Here is a 20,836-nt window from a genome sequence, read left to right as displayed (position 1 = left end):
TCGGAATTTATTCGGCCTACGTATAGGGCCGGTGGCAACCCACCATCGTGAGGAAATTGGGAAGCTCCGAATGAGTGAGCGTAATCCGGTCGAGAAGACCTACTATAACGGCTGGGGATACGTCGGGCTGACCCCCCGACTATTCCAATACTGGTTGAAGATCTCCACGCTTAGAGGTGACGAAGGAAAGCGTGGGAGGGAGATCGGCAGTCGGTAGGTATGCCTAGGCCCTTCATGGGCTGTTGCGCAACGGATTATTATTATTACTATATTCTGTATGATGTGGTTGTTGTCGCGATCTATGGGGAAAGTAATAAATGCATTTAGGAGCTTAATGTATTTGTTTTCGTCTTGTTTGAGTCTTTCACATGAATATCGTCCGATACCATTACGCTGTTTTTGATGGTCATTTCGTAAGCACAAGATGAGCTGCAAACGAGTTGTATGGTGTCTATTTATCATGTGAAATCTTGATTCGTTGATGCATATTAATGACGTACATGTTTGTTCTTGTACTCAATTTGTCTGACAATTCATGTTTCCGCCTTTGCAAAATCACCAATTCACAAGTTCGTGGTTACGTTAATTTTCAGAGACTTAAGTTTTCTTTTCTTTGGATTAGTTCTTCCAAATGTACATTCATGGAAAACAATACTTCCCCCATAGAGCCTCCTTATTACTAGAGACCGGATGTTAGGCAAAATGCTTATTCTTTCCTGTTAGAGATATGATGAAAACGAATGTTGCGAAGGCCAGGGGGGAGGGATTAGCTTCATTTAAAGCCAATTTAATTTTGCCTATTTTGCCTATTTCATACGATATTGCCTATATTATTTCATAAATGCCAGATATTGCCTATTTTAGGCATTTTCTTTCAAATTGGGACATGACTGAACTCTGCGCATACAATTTCCTGTTCCCAGGATTAGTTTCCGATGCTTCCAAGAAATGTAAAAGTAACAGTTAGCGAGTTATTGCAGGACTTGGACAAATTAAGGGCAATTCAACAAGTTCTGAAAGGTAAAATATACAAACTGAGTTAGATCCACATGTTCTCGCGTGCTTTAAGTATGCTCCGGTAACATCTGTGGAGGTTGAAAGATCTTTTTCAATTCTAAAAAATGTGTTGTCCGATCATAGACATAACTTGTCGGTTGATCACCTGAAGAAATACCTTGTACCGCAATTAGTGCTTCTTATTCAGAGACTGCCAAACCGTACAGTACAAACTTGAAATGCATTTAAACAGTTTCTCAGTTCGAACTTCTGTGTGGAATATACAGTGTAAATTTTTTAACTGAAATAACCCTGTGTGCAGTGATAAAGTGTATATTTAAATAATTTGCGTACTGGTTGGAAGTAGCCAACAATTTCTTTTGTCAGACTATTGTGTGTAGCCATTATACAATAAAAAATTTTGGGCTGACGTGACTCCTGTTTGCAGTGATTTATTAAGTACAACATTGGACTGTTGTCTCTAATGATGAGCTCCTGGTTTATTTTAAGCAACTATAAAGAATGTACAGGTAAGTCTTTATATTATTTAAACACCTATTTCTTTTTGTATGTCTATCTTCATTATTTTCAGTTAAATTTCATTGCCTTTTTTATTGCCTATTTGTATTTTAATGCCTATTTTGAAAATTATAAGTGCTTATTTGCCTGCCTATTTTATATGTTTTTAATGCCTAAACATCCGGTCTCTACTTATTGCAAGAAGGGTCATTCCACATCAAATCAACGCAAAAAACTAAGATTTTGACACCCACCAACTCCGATTTCGATTAAATTTGGTATACACCTTTACATTATGGTTGAAAGAAACCCCCTAATTTTTTTCCACTCTATCTCAAAAGGTTTTCATTTTATAGCACTTTGAAATGTGATTAAATCAGTGTTGTCTGTCACTCTTGAGACCCTCGACACAACATACCCTTGCTTACATTTTATTTATTCTCTCCTTAACCAATCATCAGATCTCTTTGAAATTTTACACAAAGTTCAATGAAATAATGAGGATTTGAAAAAAATACATCTTCACTCAAAAATTTTTACAAATGCCTATAAAAAAACTAATAATGGATTTGTAGTCTAATTTTTGTGGTGGGAAAACTAGGTTACAAAAATCTGAATTTTCATCATGTGGGCATGGTGGAACCAAAAACTTGTGATGTTGAAAATCATTGCAAAGACATGCTCTTTCTTTACAAAAAATAAAATTTTTGGTTTTTTAATTCCTTCTAACGAAAATTTTATGTTTTTTGGAAATTGCCTAAAATTTCAGGGTCAATCCGTACCAAATGGTCCAGCACTGGTGTAACCATTTTTAAAATTTTTCATTTGTTTGTCGTAACCCTACAAGGATATTTCAAAACAGGCATTATTTTTCTAAAACTAGACTTCATTTGAAAATGGCGGTCATTTTTGTTTCATGACTTGCAACATTTTTGGCCTATGCAGACAGTTGCGATAATTATGATAACTCAGTTAAGAAAAAAATAGAATTCTGGGGTGAAAAGCATTGTTTTCAGTATATTTCAGGCTACATTTTGTGTTCCGTGTCTTTTTTCACCACATCTAATGCAAATGACTGGAATTTAGGGTCAAAACTGACTGATATTCAATTTTGAAGGGAAATCAATGTATAGGATATTTTTTTGTAGGTAAGCAATGAGATTTCAGACCTATAATTTTCTTTAGAGGAAACATATACATCTAAAGTTTCAGCAGAACATATTTGACACACAGCTGTACACACCTTTTCTTTGATAATAGCTATTAACGGGCTTACTATGCCATTCGTATGTTGCAATTAATTAATACGTACAATAACTGTAATTGCATGATAGTTCATTATGTCTTAGCAATGATTTTCAACATCACAAGTTTTTGGATCCATCATACCCACATGATGAAAATTCAGATTTTTGTAACCTAGTTTTCCCACCACAAAAATTAGGCTACAAATCCATTATTAGGCTTTTTATAGGCATATGTAAAATTTTTGAGTGCTGATGTATTTTTTTCTGAAATCCTCATTATTTTATTAAACTTTGTGTAAAATTTCAAAGAGATCTGATGATTGGTTAAAGAGTAAATAAATAAAATGTAAGCAAGGGTATGTTGTGTCGAGGGGTCTCAAGAGTGACAGACAACACTGATTTCATGACATTTCAAAGTGCTGTAAAATGAAAAAAATTTAGGCGGTTTCTTTCAACCATAAAGGAAAGGTGTATACCAAATTTAATCGAAATCGGGGTTGGTGGGTGTCATGACCTCGTTGAAATGGCGTGGAATGACCCAGAAGTCTTATGGGGGAAGTGTTTCTTTCCACGACCGTATACGTAGATTTGATTTTTCTTGACATTATGTAATTGTGGCTATGTGAGCCACTTTGGTTTGGTTGCATAATCATTGTCATATTTTGTTTAGATTCCTGTACGTTTCTAGTGTCGTTTTGCGAGGGAGAATAAGTGCTACTCTAACATTCCTGTCCCAGGTTCCGATTTTTTAATTCCGAATTTGTCCTGGTGCACAGGCATTTTTTACGTGTTTCAATTTCTAATTATGTATGTTAAAACACACTTCAGAGTCTTAATGAGTCCTTAGTACAGTCACCTAACTTAGTACTTCGGCAGTTTGGTTCTTTATACAGCATATTTGTAGAAGATACAATTCAAGATACAAGTGTATCAATATACGCTGTATAAAACACAACTTATTACTAACTTCGTTGACCTTACCTGTTTTCTGTCGATTATACTTTCCATAAACCCCATATATGATCCTTCCTGGGATGCGGAGGGGTATTTCGTAGCTAAATCCTTTCGTTGTTATAGGTTAAGTGGATCAGGTTTAGGGCAGGATTGTTAAAGGTCCAGGAATTTTAAAGAAATTCAATTCCGGTCCAGGAGAGAAAATCAGCAAGCGTAAATGGGTTCTGGACCGTAAAGAACCTTTTTATCTGTAAAGTATTTCAATTCGGTCCAGGCACCTCCTCTCCGGATGAATTTAAATTCGTTCCAGGAACCTTTCTTTCGACTCAATTTAGATACTGTCCAGGAACCTTTTTTCCTGTTCAATTTAAATAGGTCCAGGAACCTTTTTCCGGCTCAATTTAATATGGTGACATGTCCTTTCCGGACGTATGAACAGACTGTTGAAGTACACCATCCCGCCTGGTATATATTAATCTTGTTGCTGGAGAATTACGGTGGAATAAGCGAATGGAAGAAAATTTATGCTGTTACTGTGACTATTAGTGTGTTTCGTTATGATGTACAACTTTGTTTTTAATTGGATAATCAAGATAAATAGATTCTGAATCCATATTTTAAAACGTAAGTTCTATTTTTTATTTCTTTTTACTGCAAATCTTAAGGTTTTTCCCCGTGCCCTGAGAGGTGTCATTCGTATACCAATGGACAGTTTCACGTTGCTCATTCTCAATTTGTATTGAGTTGAATATATTCTTATTGTTATTAATATCCTATTGTTGAACCTGGCACGACCGTGTCAACGGTCCAGGATTTTTTTTTTCCGGATCAAATTAAATACGTTCCAGGAACGTTTTCTTCGGCTCAATTTCAAAACGGTCCAGGAACCCTCAATTTCATTATGGTCCATGAACCCTTTTCGGGCTCGATTTGAATATGGTCCATGAACCTTTTTCGGGCTCAATTTAAATATGGTCCAGGAATATTTTTTCCGGATCAATTTAAATAGGTTCCAGGAAAGTTTTCTTACCGTTTTTCAGGCTCAAATTAAATACGTTCCAGGAACCTCTCTTCCTCCTCAATTTTATTACGGTCCAGGAACCTTTTACGGGTTCAATTTAAATACGGTCTAATAACCTTTTTTCCGGCTCAATTTAATACGATCCAGGAATTTTTTTTTTCCGGCTCAATTTAAATACGGTCCGGGAACTTTTTTCCGGATCAATTCAAATACGGTCCAGGAACCTTTTTCCGACTCAATTTAAATACGGTCCAGGAACCTTTTTCCGACTCAATTTAAATACGTTGCAGCAACTTTTTTCGCTTCAATTTAAATACTGTCCAGGAACCTTTTTTCAATGAAAAATACGCAACTTGGACCGAATTAAAATTGTGTGAGAAAAAGGTTCCGGTCCTGCAGCGTAACCCAATAGAACCCCATTATAATTTATTGGATCTTGGACCTATAACCATCCTGGTTTAGAGCTCGTAGCATTATAAAAAAATCTAACTTACTTCCACAAGAGTTGCACGTAATCTGAAACACTTTCTCACTCCTATAAAACTTGCAAATAATCATTAAACATTCGGAACCGTTACCAGAGTTGTCTCTCTTGAGTCCTCTTTGTATCTGCACAAATTCTGTTATCTTGAAACGAAGAAAATTTGTCGGAAATAATTAGGGGAAAGCTGTATTTTGGTGTAGCCTATTGGTAGACCATCATAAGAGATGTATTTTTCCAAAAGTCCCCGCCCCTCCCCCACTAGCTTCCCCCCTTACGCCCCCTGACTATTCTCACAACGGTAGAGAAGGGGAGAAAGCAAGTGGACGGAACAAAGCAGTGCACGCCGCTGCAAGGAGTTGGTAACTGCAACTTCGTTTCACCTTGCTCCGTGATCAACCTTCACACACATTCATTGGTCGAACCCTCTCGAGTCCTACTTGCGCAGAGCACTTGTTTTTGTTTAGTCTATTTGGCAGTCAAAGCTCAAATTAGTGGATTAGTGATAAAGGTATAGAAGGGTTGTGGATTGCATCGACCGCTGTTGTAATAATGATCGAAGACACTCAAGAGATGGCCCTTAGATCTGAATAAGTCACTTCACTGGAATCAGTATGGTATGGAGGAGAAGGACTAAAGCCTGAAACTCTTAAAGCTTTTACAAAGAGACCAAAGAAGAAAATTCGTTATGGCTCTCTGTAGATCAATAGCAATAACTAATGTGATAATATTAGCTATTAGGCAATGGCCATTTCAATCACCAATTGAAATTTTACTGACATTACCGTTTCATTGGCTGTATGGTGGTTGGATGGCGTAGTGCTAACGTTCTCGACTTATTACCAAGAGGTTTAAGGTTTGATACCTGGTGGAGGCACATAGTGGTTCGGATCCTACTTGAAATTTTAGGTTCAGTCCCGTGTAATCTTTCTGTGTATAAAGTGGCCTTAAAACCAAACTCAAACAAACTAAGCAACTTATTGATATTCTGACATGTTCCAGTTGTCAAAAAGAAACAAAAAAAAGCAGTACTTAAAAGTGAATGAATCATGGACTATAGAGATCTTCAGGGCAGCGCTTGAAGTGCAAAATGTTATCTGGGGGAATGTTTGGACGAGCAATGGGATTGGCTGAGGGTTGGGGGTGCTCCTATGATTCAACATGGTAACAATTAGACAGCTCTCCCATCCGCCCTCACTTCGAACACTGCATCAGGGATCTTTCAGAAACAACATCAATTGTGTCGTCACTATTTCTTATGGCTAAGAGGTTTGAAAGAACAACCAGGCTAATGCATCGAACAAAAGGAAACTAGCTAATACTGTTGCTAAGAAACTTGTTTTAGAGGTAGTTCTTGCAGAAGCGGTTGCTGATGTTGACATAATTCAGGTGGGTATTCAGAAATTGATGATTAGTCAAAAGTTATAATAGTTGGATCAGATATAGATTTGCTGGTCCTGCAGTTGCACTGACTCCGAAGTCCCCTGTATTTCACAGTATCCAAAAACTCATTCACCGAGATGATCCTAGATATGTTTCCTCATGGCCATTAAAGGGCTTCTTTTTTCTAGGGAGAGTGGGGTTGGGGAAGACAAAAGCAGAGAGCTTGTTATCATCTGATGCAAAAGATCAGGCAGCCATCTTCAGCCAAGGAGGATGCTCTCAAGAAGAATTGAATACAAAAGGAAAAAAAAATATTATTCTTGTCTTGTTTGGGTTGAGTAAATACAAACATCTAGATGAAGTTTGTAACTTTAGCTTCATAATTCAAACAAGCAAATCGTATTACAAAGCTCATTCTGATTTGGATGAACTCCCTCAAAGTGCCTCGACAGCACGTCAACATATTTTCAGAGCTTCCTTACAAATCCAGACATGGTTTGGAAACAAACTTCAACATACTGACCGGGGATGGAAAAAACGTGGTCAAGATTTGATACCAATGACAAACACCCAATCTGTTGCTACGACGTTTTTCCTCTCATTTCATGTGGCTGCAGGACATTTTGTGGAGGCTTCCGTGGATGGCGGAGATCAGGATACATGTATAACTGCACTGCTATGTGGGAGCACTGCATCTGACTTTCCTGCTACAATTCTCTAGTGGTTGCTCAAGAAAATTAACTACACTTTCAACATTAGTTGTAGAATACCATAGACCCTCTAAATAGCGTACGTATGTGTACATAAAATGAAGAATATCTTTAAAGAGGATTAGATATGTTACACTCTGACCCGGGAAACTCTGGAGCAAGAAAAACAAAAGCAAGTCCTCTACGCAAGTAGGACTTGAGAGGGTTCGATCAGTGAGTGCATGGAGGGGAAACAAAGCTGCAGCTACCAACTGTTTGCAGCATCGTTCACTGCTTTGTTACGTCCACTCGCTTTCTCCCCTTCTCTACCGTTGTACGCGACGCTGCTCCGCAGATTCCCGGTACAGAGTGTAACTAAGCTACGAGAAAGTATTTGAAACAATCACGTGTATAGTTCAACAATATGAGAATGACAGACAAGAATAATATTTTTCTGAGGTAACTAATGCAAATATTTGCATGCAGGTCGTTTTAACATTTTCAAAATAAGATAATTAAAATTGTATATTATATCTATCTACAGCACATGGGCTACTTTAAAATGTTACTAAATATTAAAAATATTGTCTAAATGTATCACACATGAACAAAAAACATCAAAATGTGCGTATTCTTGCGGAACGCAGCCAGAGTAGGGGAGCACACATAGCGAGTGAAAGCGCGCACGCGCGTTCAAACTTTACTCGCTACAGAACACATTTTTAGTAGCAAGCTTGTCATTATTGGTATCAAATTAAAGATAATTTTATACTCTCCAACTTTTGTTTGGATAATTTTCCATTATTATCATTCGTAACGAAAATACAGTGTCAAAAAGAAAAAAGTAAGTATATATATATTTTTTTTTCATTTTGTCTTAAAATTACTCAAAAACAATTGGAAATATTTAAAACACAAGAGAACCAAATTTAGAGAGAGTAATGTTGGCACTGAAATACAAAGGAATAAACTTAATGCTCTGATAACTATATAAATGTGCTATTAGAAGTGAAATGTTAATTTTGTGTGATAAGTATAGTTTATGAAACAAATTTAGGTGTTTATTCACCATTTTATATACCGCTGTTGATCATGAAATGTGCCTAGGTTTTGTACCGAAATCTTGATCTTTGATTCACCATAAATATGTGGCTCTAGTTATTGTGACGTTAAGTACGTCTGTTACCTTATATTAGTGTGAATCAGAACAGCCCGAAGCCTTCGCGCAAGTGAATGTAGCACCCAACTCGACATTCTTCAACAGCAGCAGAAGGAACGTTGCCTATCGTTTCATATACGAGTATGTATTATATAAAAAAAGTAAATCAAACACGAAGAACTGAAAACTTATGAAACAAAAATAGAAGTAAAATTATTGTTAGGAGTGAGATTTATTGGTGTTTATAATTTTACGTCGTTAGGAGAGTTACGTTTGGTGCTGATAGCCATTTTCGACAGTGAATGTCGAATAGCATGCAATGGAGATGAAATATCTTAGAAGAACAGTGGGGAAAACTCGAAGAGACAGAATAACAAATGAAAGAATAAGAGAAGAGGTAAAACAAAAGAAGACAATGACTGAAGTAGTAGAGGAACGCCAGCTGAAGTGGTATGGACATGTAAATAGAATGAATGAAGATAGGAAAGCCAAGCAAGTGATGGAGATGAGGGTTGAGGGTAGAGTAGGAAGAGGCAGGCCAAGAAATACACGGGAAGATAGAATACAAAAGATAGGATTAAAATATGGAAAAACTAAGAACGAAATGAGAAGAATGAGTCGAGACCGGACGGAGTGGATGAGATGGACAGAACGAGGTACCCGATGCTTAACGGCATAAGGGAATGGAAGAGAAGAAGAAGAATGTCTTGCTTATTGGCGGCTCAGAGGAGTCTATATGAGACCTGAATTATTTTCATTACTTTGGACTATAATATTGCAACTCTACAATTGAACTGCAATAATATCATAGTATTGGCGGTCATATCTAATATTCCAACAGCATTTCGGATTTACTCTCTTTTAGATATTTCGAAAGTAGTAAAGCGGATCTTTCACAGGATGATTCAAAATTCCCTTCACGACCCCTATAAAATGTGAAGGAGTTAGGCAGAGTATAATTGGTCATGATAGAAAAAGGTTAGGCCTGTAGGTGAATTCCGAGCGCACGTCCGCCATATGGAATTCAACCAAAATATTTGAATGTGTAGAGGGTGATGTAATATATCAAATCAGGCTAGAATTTCACGAGAATGCAATAATAAATTTTTTTCAACTATCTTTAACCAGTAAAACGTTATGAGTGCATGATTGTAACAAATGTCATATTTTGGAGGTTTTCCTTTACATTTTATAGGGAATGTTAAGGGCACGAGGGAGGGTTTCCCCGAGGTTCTTTCCTCGGCGCAACTGGGGAGCACTGTTTCCAATTTAGCTCTCTTGGAGACAGATCTGGCTCTTTCGTGCACTCGTTTGGCTGTGAACTGGAACGCCCGCCCCCCTGCCCCATTATGATGCCATCACTGGATCTGGCTCACATAGACCAACTTTTGCCATGAGTATACTTTTTCCACGTGAAGTGATATTTGTTATATTGTCTGCGTCTCACCTCCCGTTTTACCACACCAGCTACTTTTTTATAGAGCCGTTGCTGACGTGATGATGTCATAATATTGTTATCCGGATATCCTTTATTTTCGATTTCATACGACCATCGATGGATTATTGAGATGGGTGCTGCCGCCAGATCTAGATGGTGAAAACCGTGAATAAATTGTCATCACTTTAAAGTTAACGGTAACAGCTGCACCCACCTCCTTTGACAGCTAAAATTGCCCTAGGAGGCACTTTATCCAGCCTTAGTAAATCTAGCTCCTTGAAAGTCAACTTTAGCTCCATTTAAGGTGAAATTTAGCTCTTTTATGCGCAGCAAGTTTGGCAACATTGCCAGGATAGCCGTAGGAGGCAAGGAGAAATGCATTGCTCTTATGGGAGCATTATTTTATTTGTTCTCTCGGGTCCAGTGGTGTAGAAATGTCCATGGACGGAAAAAGCATTTTTAAAATACTCTGTCTACTATTTAGTAAGATAGAAATATTAGAACACTTTTTACACAAGGATTTTATTAATTAGCGTAAAACAATGAAGTTATAAAGGGCCCTACTGAATGAATCACGTAGCAGGGTTGATCGCTGTTGGAGTCGCTCTCGCGTGAAAAATTTGTACCAATACAATTAGGGCCGCAATTTTCAGCTTTCGGAATAACTGTCGTCATAAATATTGAGGTTCAAATCTTCAATGCACTTCTTAATATCAACTATTTGAGGTCTGTTTAATTCATCACAACATTTCAGTGACAATCTTGCTAAGTCATTTGATGATTCTAGCAGACTCATTACATGTTGGAGTTTCAGGTTATTACTCTGGCTGGCTTCGAATTGTGTCAAATTAGGCCAGTAGCCATCTTGCACCACTGAATCCAATACATTTTCCTCTACTTTTATGTTGGTTAGCTTCACAACGGTGAGTGACCTGCTCAGAAGAAGCTTGGAGAGTGGCGAGGGAGCGTTGGAGTTCTGGCTCTTGAGACTCAGCTCTATAAGGTTTGGGAAGACCTCTCTGGAGAGGTCAGGGACACTGTACGTGGAGAACCTCTGATCGGACAGTTCAAGGGACCGAAGATTAGGACAGGCCTTGAAAATGTTCATTACATCCAGCCCTTCTGGAATATCTGTCTGGAGTTGTAGGAGGCTGCTGCCGTGCTTGTCTAGGATGCTTTGTAGAAGATCTGTTGAGCTCTCCTTCAAGTCCCGAAGGCACAGAACTTCCAATCTATCCAAGGAAACCAAAGGCTCTGCTAACTCCTTCAAGGCAACCGTGTTCGCTAAATTGAAATCCACCACTGAAACTTCTGGACACATCTCAACACATAGTTTCACAGCTTCAGAAACGCTGAATGAGAAATACCACTTTACTTCTATGTCTAAATTTTTCAACATATATCTGGGTTTGTTTTTCTGCCCTCTATTTAGATAGTAGAGTGCTGGCACCAGTGAAGAATGCCTAAGAACACGAATGCAAGGACAATTTCGTAGAATTTCTTGGAGATGGGTGCAATCTGGCATCGAAAAGTCGAAGTAAACTTCTGTTGTCTGTGAAACACTTTCAGCTAATCTTGGCAGTTTGCTCATCAAGAACAAGTTGGTATTTTCTTGGAAAATCCAGCTAAAAATCGTTGGCAACTGACCGAGCTCTGAGTGCTCGAACATTCCTTCGTACGTCCAATTCACAAAAACAATCCTAGTAATCTTTGGCGAGCCAAGTATTAGTTTCACGTTTCTCTGCACACCACGGTCATAATTATTTATAACAATAATAATTTCTCTAACATTACAGCATCTAACTCTGACCACTTCGAAGTCACTTGCACACCAGTTCAAAATGGCTTTCCTCACGGTTGGGGTGAAGAGGATCTTCTTATTCTCTTCTCCGTATTGAAGCTTCTTGATGTAGGCCATCTCCATGAGGTCGGTGACGATGTGGGAAGGGAATCTGTCGAAGGGCAGCTCCCTTGAGAACCCTCTCAGGGGTTCTATTCTGACGTCGATGATCAGCTGGAAGGTCGCTTCGAGGGAGTAGTAGTACAAGCGGGGCACTCTCAGTTTTCTCGGCATTTTAAGACTGGAAATAAATTGTAATATGAAATTATTCAACCTTTGCAAAAACAATGGCTACAATGATCTTATGAAAGGAGATCAAATGTTAACAACTCCTGATTATCTCTGAGAAAGTGCAGTCACTCCGTAAAGGAGTAGACAAATTTTGGTAGGCCTTGTGAAATATATATATAAACACAAATTGCTGTGTCTGAAATGAAATTATATCTGTAAAATATGTAATTTAAGCAGACGTTCATTTTCCAGGGAATAAGGTGGGCATGGGCATAACTTAGGGCCTAATATGGGGAGAGGGAGTAGAATCGAATTTGGGGCTTAACTTGAGCAGGGCAGACTCCAAAAGTTTCCATTCCATAAAAGTAACTTTCAGGATTTTTCGTTAATAGCTGTTATATTTGCAAAATCACAAATATTACTCTTTATTACTTTGCCCTCAGGACCCAGGAGGTTAACAAAATTGCTCCTAACTTGGAAGATTTACTGAAAATTTTGATGGCATGTGGTTACCTTAACTCCCTCCAATGAATATAGTGTGAATAATCAAGTTTGTTATAATCAAAGTATGATAAATGTTTCATACCTGTAGATCTTTGCTTCCAGTGTATATATGTGTATGTTGGAGGGCGGGGGGGGGGGGGGTATGTGTATTGCCATTTGGAATAACTGAGAATACAGGATATCAGATAATTGTAAATATTTTGCAGTAATGGGAAACGTGGGAAACAGCTGTTAGCCTCAATCAATTCTGCTGCTTACAATTTCAGTTATGGCCAAGTTTAAGTTTATCAATAAAAGTATCATATGAAGGACGTACAATTTACGTATGTATATATGTGTATATACATACATTATTATCAACATATATTTGCTGAATAAATCGACTATCGCCCATAGCAAAATCTATCGCATGTCCATTCCGTCCATGTCAGCTATCACCATTTCAGATGTTACCAGAGCTTTAAGTCAAACTTATGGTTTCAGATTAACAGCAATCTATCCCACCTTTTCAAAAAGACGACAAAGGGAAATGCAAACTTTTTTTTAATACTGAGTGTATTTTCGTAGACTCACAATACAACAAATACTGTCATATGTGCCCACTGTAACATGTGTGACATTAAAACAGCTAATTTGAATATGGTTACGTGAGTGATGAAACAAGTATTTTGGTTAGACGACTATTTCACTGAAAATTTATACTGTGAGGGACAAGACTAAGACAGTCGCTAACAAAATAGAAGGTTTGATTGAAATAGAAACCAAGTTAGAAGCCCGTTCTTGTATTGCTACACATAATAAATATCAAATGGATCGGCAGATTTGGAAATATGTACGATGGCAGTGATATATCCTCATGATCCCAAAACTCCCCTAACACACTCCTCAAATTTCCTAAACACCCCTCATTTTTTTCACAAAGGCCGAATTTAGGTCATTTGGCTTATCGCGTGTGGTGTGCGCTAATTTCCCCATCATAGCGTGTAATTACTTTTACGTTTGTAGACCTTTAGGTAATCATCAGTATCTCTGAAAGCGCAATGTCTAGCGTTATGTTGTAAAAATAAAATATTGAAATTAGTATACTCTGGGGTTCATTCCATGCTGTAATATCTAATTTTTTTTACACACTAGTTACTGCCAATATCCATTATATTCCCATTTTAGCGACCGAATCATGCCATCAACAACAAATACTGCAGTTTTACAGTACTATACCATACTTCTATGCATGGAGTTGTATGTACACTCTTTAGCTATCATGTCTCGTTCTTTCTGAAGTAAATTAATTTTCAAATGCGCTTTCTACTCGTAGTATGTATTTCTTTAAAACTTAATATTTCACATACTCTCACCATCCTGATGCATATCAACATGTTCATTCAAGAATCAAATCATGGACGGGATCGCAAGAGATTCCAGAGTCTCAATTTGGAAAGAAAGAACAAAGAATTTGATGCATTGGATGAAACCCAAGGAATGCTTGCATCCTGGACATACGGAAAACTAAACAACCTTAAATCGGGCATTTGACTGGGGTCTGCAGTTGGGAGATCCAAGACAAATTTGATGAAAATGCGGTTTTGTGTAGAGAAGAAGAAGCAACCACACTTCTATACCCGCTCTTGTCAATCGTCCTGTACGATGTAGGATATCTTTTAATGGTTCCATAACAAATACTTGCCAAAAAGGAATATAAATTGCAGGAATTTTAGGAAGTGTTTTAGTTGAATGAACTAATAGTAGCTACATCAAATGCAATACCCATTTTGAGGCTAATATAATATGACAGCCTCTATTAATAAAATGCATATTCTGTGACAATTTTTATGTGATTTATTTTTTTAATGTGCTTGATATTTGAATGTCTATAAAGCTGACTTGGTATTTCCAATTCGATTAAAAATAAATATGAATGAATTATAAGAGACAGACGTTGAATTAAATTCTCAATCTTAACCTAACGAATCAACAGATTCAACTCTCTCACACTTAATTCGTCCATTCATCAATTTCATCATGTCATCACTCATCCCCATCTTCGCAAATTAGCCAAAAGTTGTATAAAGAGAGAAGTAAAATAAAGCAAATCAGTCAATCAATCAATTAATTCGGAAAGTTATCATATTTGCTAAGGATTTTTATTTGCTAGTACGTTACCTTGTGTTCCTAAAAAGATCATCAATTGAGAAATTCGAATCTTGATGCTTTGCAGATGTAAAATCTAGGAGAATGCTAGTTACTATGACAAAATCAACCTAACAGTTTCTCGGTTTATAGACATTGTTGATTAAATGTCCACAATGTAGTGCTGAACTTCAAATAATATTTTTAAGATACCCATCAGTAAAATCTGGTGAAGTACAGAGTGATCACAAAGTCCCATTACCCCCTATGCATTACATAGATTTTAATGAATTGTTGTTTCTTATTGTTGCAGAATCTACATCTAAATCATGGCTGATGATGATGATCATGATGATCGCCATCGTACATGGCGGAGAATCATACTCTGTTATGAAAACGATGGTGTACACACAGACACTCTGAACTAAATCATAACGAAGAGTCACACTACCTCCGAGTTGTCCTCTGCCATGATCTCACATTAATACAATGCGACCATCTATGACGATGTGGATACGCGATAGAGGGTAAGGGGACTTTGTGATCACTCTACACTTATGTGACGATCGTGTCACTCCTTACATCTGTCTGTCTGTTTGCCTGACTGTGAGATCAAGCAACTAAATATAAAAATCGATATATGTCCGAAACCATTGTAGATATAAATATGAACTTCGATAGGTTCAAATACCTGCGAAATACCAATTTTATGTGATATCAGTGTACTTGATTGCCAATACCATTATAATGTTCTAGTCGGCAATCTCAAATCGAGAAACAAAGATGTAAACATAAAATTCGACAGGTAAATAGCAGGCTCTAATCTATACCAAATACGGATTGATATTAATTAACCTAAGACGAGGTAAAGATTCTTGTTCTGACTGTCAAACCTTTGATAATCTCAGAATTATATTAAATAAAGCTATGAACATGCAGTTTGCCGTATACAGAACGATATATTGAATATCAACTTCGTTCGTTCCAAAATGTTGTTGATTTCTCCATCTATTTGCTTATTAATGCGTCAACAATAGAACCATTAGCTATATGTGTTGACTGATGGGAAAGCTAATACAGTTGCTAAGATAACATTTCGTAGTGTCACTTTTCGCGCAAATTGATACTTCTAGTATACACTCAATGTGTTTCAGAAGTGTTTGAAAGTCCTCGAATAGTGTACAAGAACTGATTACAAGTGATTTCTAGAAAGTGCTTCAAAAGTGTACATGAATTATGGCAAAGTGTATGAACGGGTGGAAAGATTTAAAGACGGAAGATGAAATATCAGTGATGAAAACGAGATAGGGAGGCCAGTTTCCGTGGCAACTGAGGCATTGAAACAGCAGATAGACCAGCGAATCCGTTAATTTAGTACATTCTCCGCTGACTTAAACAATTGTCTCCATACTGAACTTTCATTCTGCTGTAGATTTCAGAAGGTTTCACTCCCTCTGACGACAAAAACCGAATAACACTTCGTTACACTTCTACGATGCAAGTCAACAGTGGAGAGCCATGTTGTTCGAGCTACTGTGCAGGCACATACTGCTCCATCGTCACGACATCTTTGTGGCGTGTTACTAAGGAACCATTTTGAGACCCGAAATACAAATTTTTGTTGTACATAAAACTCCATGAAGTCTAGAATAAAATTTCTGTTATCTAATAACTTCCCCTCGTACATTTTTCAATTTGCTTACCTGATATTAAAAGTGATAAATTTTAGGTATTTTCATATTATTTAACATGGAAATTCACAAAATTTAGCAAATATCACACATATTACAACAAAAACAATAATTTACACAGGAACGCATTGCCGTCCCATTATGAAATTCTGCACCAAAGTAGTCAATTGATGTCTTCAAAACAAATATTTCTTTAAAAAAAAATGAAAAGTTTTTTTTTTAGATTTTCAAAAAAACTTTTTTTTCAGGTTTCTGAAATATTATAAAATTCCAACAACGCAGTCATGTTGCATTTCTAATTAAAACTCATTGAAAGCAGAAGAGAATGACACTAATTTGAGCTTTCGAAGTCAAATAATTTTTGATCTACAGATTTCAAAATGTCGTAAAATTTTGGGATTTTTGCTGTTTTGAAAGTCAATAACTCAAAAACTAAGAGCCCAAAAAATCTGAAATTTGGCAGTTTTTGTCCTCTTGATAGGTGTAATGAATAATCAAAGAAAAATCTTAAAGATCTGAATCCTAAAGGTTCAAATATATTGGTTGATTTGACATGGAATGACCCATATGTGGCTTTTAGCTTCAATAATTCACATAATAAAGGTAAATTTGTTGCAATTTTTCCAAAAGTAATATTACTTACAATTGGTGTTGAAGTAATTCTGTTATTTTCACAGGCTAATCACGTGCAACACAGAAAGAACAACTCAACTGCTTAGTCCTCGCTTATTTGTTGCTATTCGCTGTTTTAGGAGGTGACATTTACAAATTCGAGACGTGGCGAGACGTGCTCAACATAAAAATCTCTGACATTCCCCGCTGGACATGAGAAGCCGACAACTGACATCTGACTGATTTCGCTTTTGTCCATACAGCCATTATAGGTTTTTGGAAAAATGAGGAAGACGCGGGTAAAAACTGTCGGCAGTTAATGGGGTGCGTATTCGTGGGCCAGAATGTGTTAATCAATGCTGTTGTAAAATGTATAGACTCAAACAGTTGGAATGCAGTACTTCGTCTCTCGAAGATAGTTCAAGTAGATGGAGATGAGGTCTACTTCTCAATTTGTTCCTTTATTCTTTTGGTACGATTTTTAGTGTACCCTTATGTGCTGGTTGTATGTGTCCGGCCGTCAGCCTCACGTTTCAGTATCTCAGAAAATACGAGGCCTACAAAGATGAAATTGGGTACACTGATAGATCTACCAAATAGTAACTCAGGACAACATAAATTAACTTGAACGCATTGTCCGTGTGACCGTGGCAACCAGTGGCGTAGCAACATATCGCAAGGCCCTGGGCGAGATTAGAATTCGAGGCCCCCAGGGGGGTGCGAGGGGCTGCTTGCGCACCCCTTAATTTTCTTCCGCACCCCCTTCAGCACCCCCTACGTTCAACTGAAAATACTAACCCTTTGAGTGTCATATTATGTCATGTCGTCATATTGAGCACAGAATGTTAGGTACTGAAGTAAGACCGTTATTATTGTATGCAACAAGTAAGCATTGAAAGAGATGCCGATGTACGAGTACATACTTTCCTGTACTGGTGGTCGACACTTTTTTTCTTTCGTCAGCATTGTTGTTATGTTTTTTCCTTCTTTGGTTTCTTCAAGTGGTATGTTTGTGGTTTTCGATAATTGCCTATAGCTTAATGTGAGTTGTATTTTTTGTTTCTTTTTTGCATTGTTGATAAACGGTTTCTTTTCCGCCTGCTTGTTCTCCCTCACACTGGAGCAAAAATTTCAGCTGCCTTCAAGGTACCACCAAGTCGTATTCGGGATATTTAATGCGAGTTGTAACGTGAAGAGTAGTTTTCTTCTTACTGTAATACGTTCTATGTATTTGTTCCACGTAACATGTCTAGTAAACGTACCATTTCAGGCTTTTGCAAAAACTGTTAGGAAGAGGCCCAATGTTCACGAAGAAACTTTACAGTTCGTTGTTGGTGATAGTGCAGCGGTAGAAGGGATTTTAACAGACGAAGTTGCTGTGGACTTTGCGTTTTGTCCTGAAGTGGCAGGCGGATGGTACAATGTACGTACTATGTATTTTGTACCTCCATTGGTTACATTGAAAAGTTAAAAATTGTGTTTTTAAAGGCAAGGATAATTTCATTTTGTATTTCAGTACATAGTTCAATAAGACTGCAACGTGTATCTGAATATTTACAGTGGTTGACCACTTTCTAGGAGTATAAGACTTAATGAAAATCATCATGGACGTCCAGGGGGAGGCAAGGGGAGGGGCACAGCTTCCCTGGAAAATGAATGTCAATCAAAAGTTATATATTTCACACATAATTTCATTTCAGTGAGTAATTTATGTTATAATCAGTGACAGCTATTAGGGGTGCCGTTGCACCCCCCCCCCCCCCGCTTTTTAATATTTTTGCCCCCACACTATGCTAAACCTTATCTACCAAGGGAAAGCAAATTGTCCTGGCTTCCCTCCCCCCAGTTTTGGCCCCTTACTTCCCTAGTTTTGAAAGGTTGCATGCGTATTTTTAATGTTTTCCTTACTTTCAGCATCGCGTCCCCTCAGCAACCCTAGATGATTAATCCTGGCGCCGCCCCTGGAGGCCCCCATTTGTTTTTAAATTTGAAATCTCAATGTGAATCGATAGAAAATTTTCAGGGATACGTCAGCAAATTATCATATTTAAATAATAATAATAAATTACTGAAGAAAATGATATTTAATAATATTACTCACCCTAAAAATATCTTTCTGTGTATTCCGGGAGCTGAAATATGAAGCTGTAAGAAGGAAGTAAGAATTGTTTTTATTATCCATTGCCTTTTTGAGTTGCAAACAATCCAAGCATTTAAATGCCATGCACTTGCTCCATGGCAGTTGGAGGTGCTTTATTGTTAACATATTAAAATCAGGAGTGCAAGGTCAAGAGAAAGAAGGAAGGATAGGACAAATTGTTTTTATTCGAGGCAAGAATAAATGGGTAAAAATGTCCACGCGCCAGTTATCGTGAATTATTGCGTAAATATTTCACATTAGAAATATGGCAATAATTTTTACTTTTTCCGGGACTCTTAGACTTAGAGCCCGCCCGCTATATGCTACACTCCTCACTTGACGTATTATAACGTTTAACGATAATTTAAAGCCAGATAAAAACAGAATGTTTTAATTTTATTTTCTACAAAAATTAGCCATTTCCATCTTTTCCCCCCTCACTTCTATTTAATACATTTTTTGTATCAACCCCATGAGACGCGAGGCTCATTCAGCCGCGAGGTCCCGGGCGGTCGCCCACTTCGTCCACCCCTTGCTCCGCCACTGGTGGCAACAATCCATCTAAGTGACCTGTGGGTATCTCTGTAAATATCCAATGTGAAGATTTGACATTTTGTAAAATTTAATACCCACAAAATGCAAATGTAAAGTTATATAAGCCCAATCGAGCGTTAATAACCTATTGTTGTTGGTTTTTTTTTTACTTTACGATATCATCGAATTATTTCAAACACAAATGTGGAGTTTGGAGAGTTGAAAGAATCGTAAATTATTAACGTGATTCGATATCTTCCCTCCCGATTTTCGTCCGTATATTTATTTTAGTTAACAATCGAACCCAGTCGATACCTATCACTCAAAAACTACTAAAAATACAAATATAAAATTTAGTAGACTGGAAGACCTAGTAGTATTTGTTACCATCTTACTACGATGTAGTACTTCATTTTAATGCAGTACAAATAATTTTGATTGGTCTAGTTCACCTATCTAGGGGAAGAGGGTGTCACAAATTGAAGTCAACAATCCATATATGTAGTAATATTCGATAATCTGAGAGGGAAGTGAAACTACATATATGCTCTTATGTACCAAAAGATATGTTAAAATATCAGTTTAAGTCTACAGAATTTTGAGTTTGAGTTGCTGTTTTAAGTCCACTTTATGCACAGTAAGGCTAATCGGGACTGGACCTACAGTTTAATGTGGGATCCGAACCACTTGTGCCTCCACCGGGTATCGAACCCGGAACCCCTTGATTACAAGGCAAAGACGCTACCACTGCGCCATGGGGGAGGCCCTCTACAGAATTTTACTTGTTGGTACGTTCATTTGTCTGGTCATGTCAATAATCGAACCAGTCGAAAGATACTATGTTGATTACTGCTACAGATAAAGAAAAATTGGACAAGGAAATATCAGTTGGAATTTTTAATATCTCGATCGATCTTTACATCTGAATGTCAATGTAAGAATATGACAATCGATATTAGAGCGACCTGTACCTCACAAATAAAAGCGGAAATAGCTTATATTTAGTAGGTAATATTGTTGGGATGATAAGAGTGCTTTTAGGGGGATGGGTGTTAAAATGACCATAGATAATACATTGGGAAAAAATATGGTTGTTATAGAAAATGTCTGGGGATGATATTGTGGTATGAAGCTTCTGAAAGGAATTAAATTGATAAATCTTCAATATTACAGTGGGTTTTGAATTAAAAGTGCATACTCTATTAAAAAATGTGGAAAACTTCCTCTACAACGGAAGTAGAGTAGAATACCAAATGCTGAGCAGGTCTCA

At 37.4% G+C, this 20,836-nt stretch overlaps 1 protein-coding gene across 1 annotated transcript; it reads right to left on the bottom strand.

The window, feature by feature from the left end:
* Positions 1-10,499: 10,499 nt before the first annotated feature.
* On the bottom strand, positions 10,500-14,689 carry LOC145987226 (uncharacterized). The gene is made up of 2 exons (XM_083121743.1): positions 14,623-14,689; positions 10,500-11,968 (listed from the first exon to the last, which is right to left on the bottom strand). The coding sequence occupies exon 2, from the start codon at positions 11,959-11,961 to the stop codon at positions 10,537-10,539; it is 1,425 nt and encodes a 474-aa protein (XP_082977869.1). The 5' UTR covers positions 11,962-11,968; positions 14,623-14,689; the 3' UTR covers positions 10,500-10,536.
* Positions 14,690-20,836: the final 6,147 nt, after the last annotated feature.

Source organism: Lepisma saccharinum, chromosome 4 (genome assembly GCF_977018435.1).
Source record: "Lepisma saccharinum chromosome 4, izLepSacc3.1, whole genome shotgun sequence".
NCBI classification, from domain to species: Eukaryota; Metazoa; Arthropoda; class Insecta; order Zygentoma; family Lepismatidae; genus Lepisma; species Lepisma saccharinum.
This window is presented reverse-complemented; position numbering and strand designations above follow the sequence as displayed.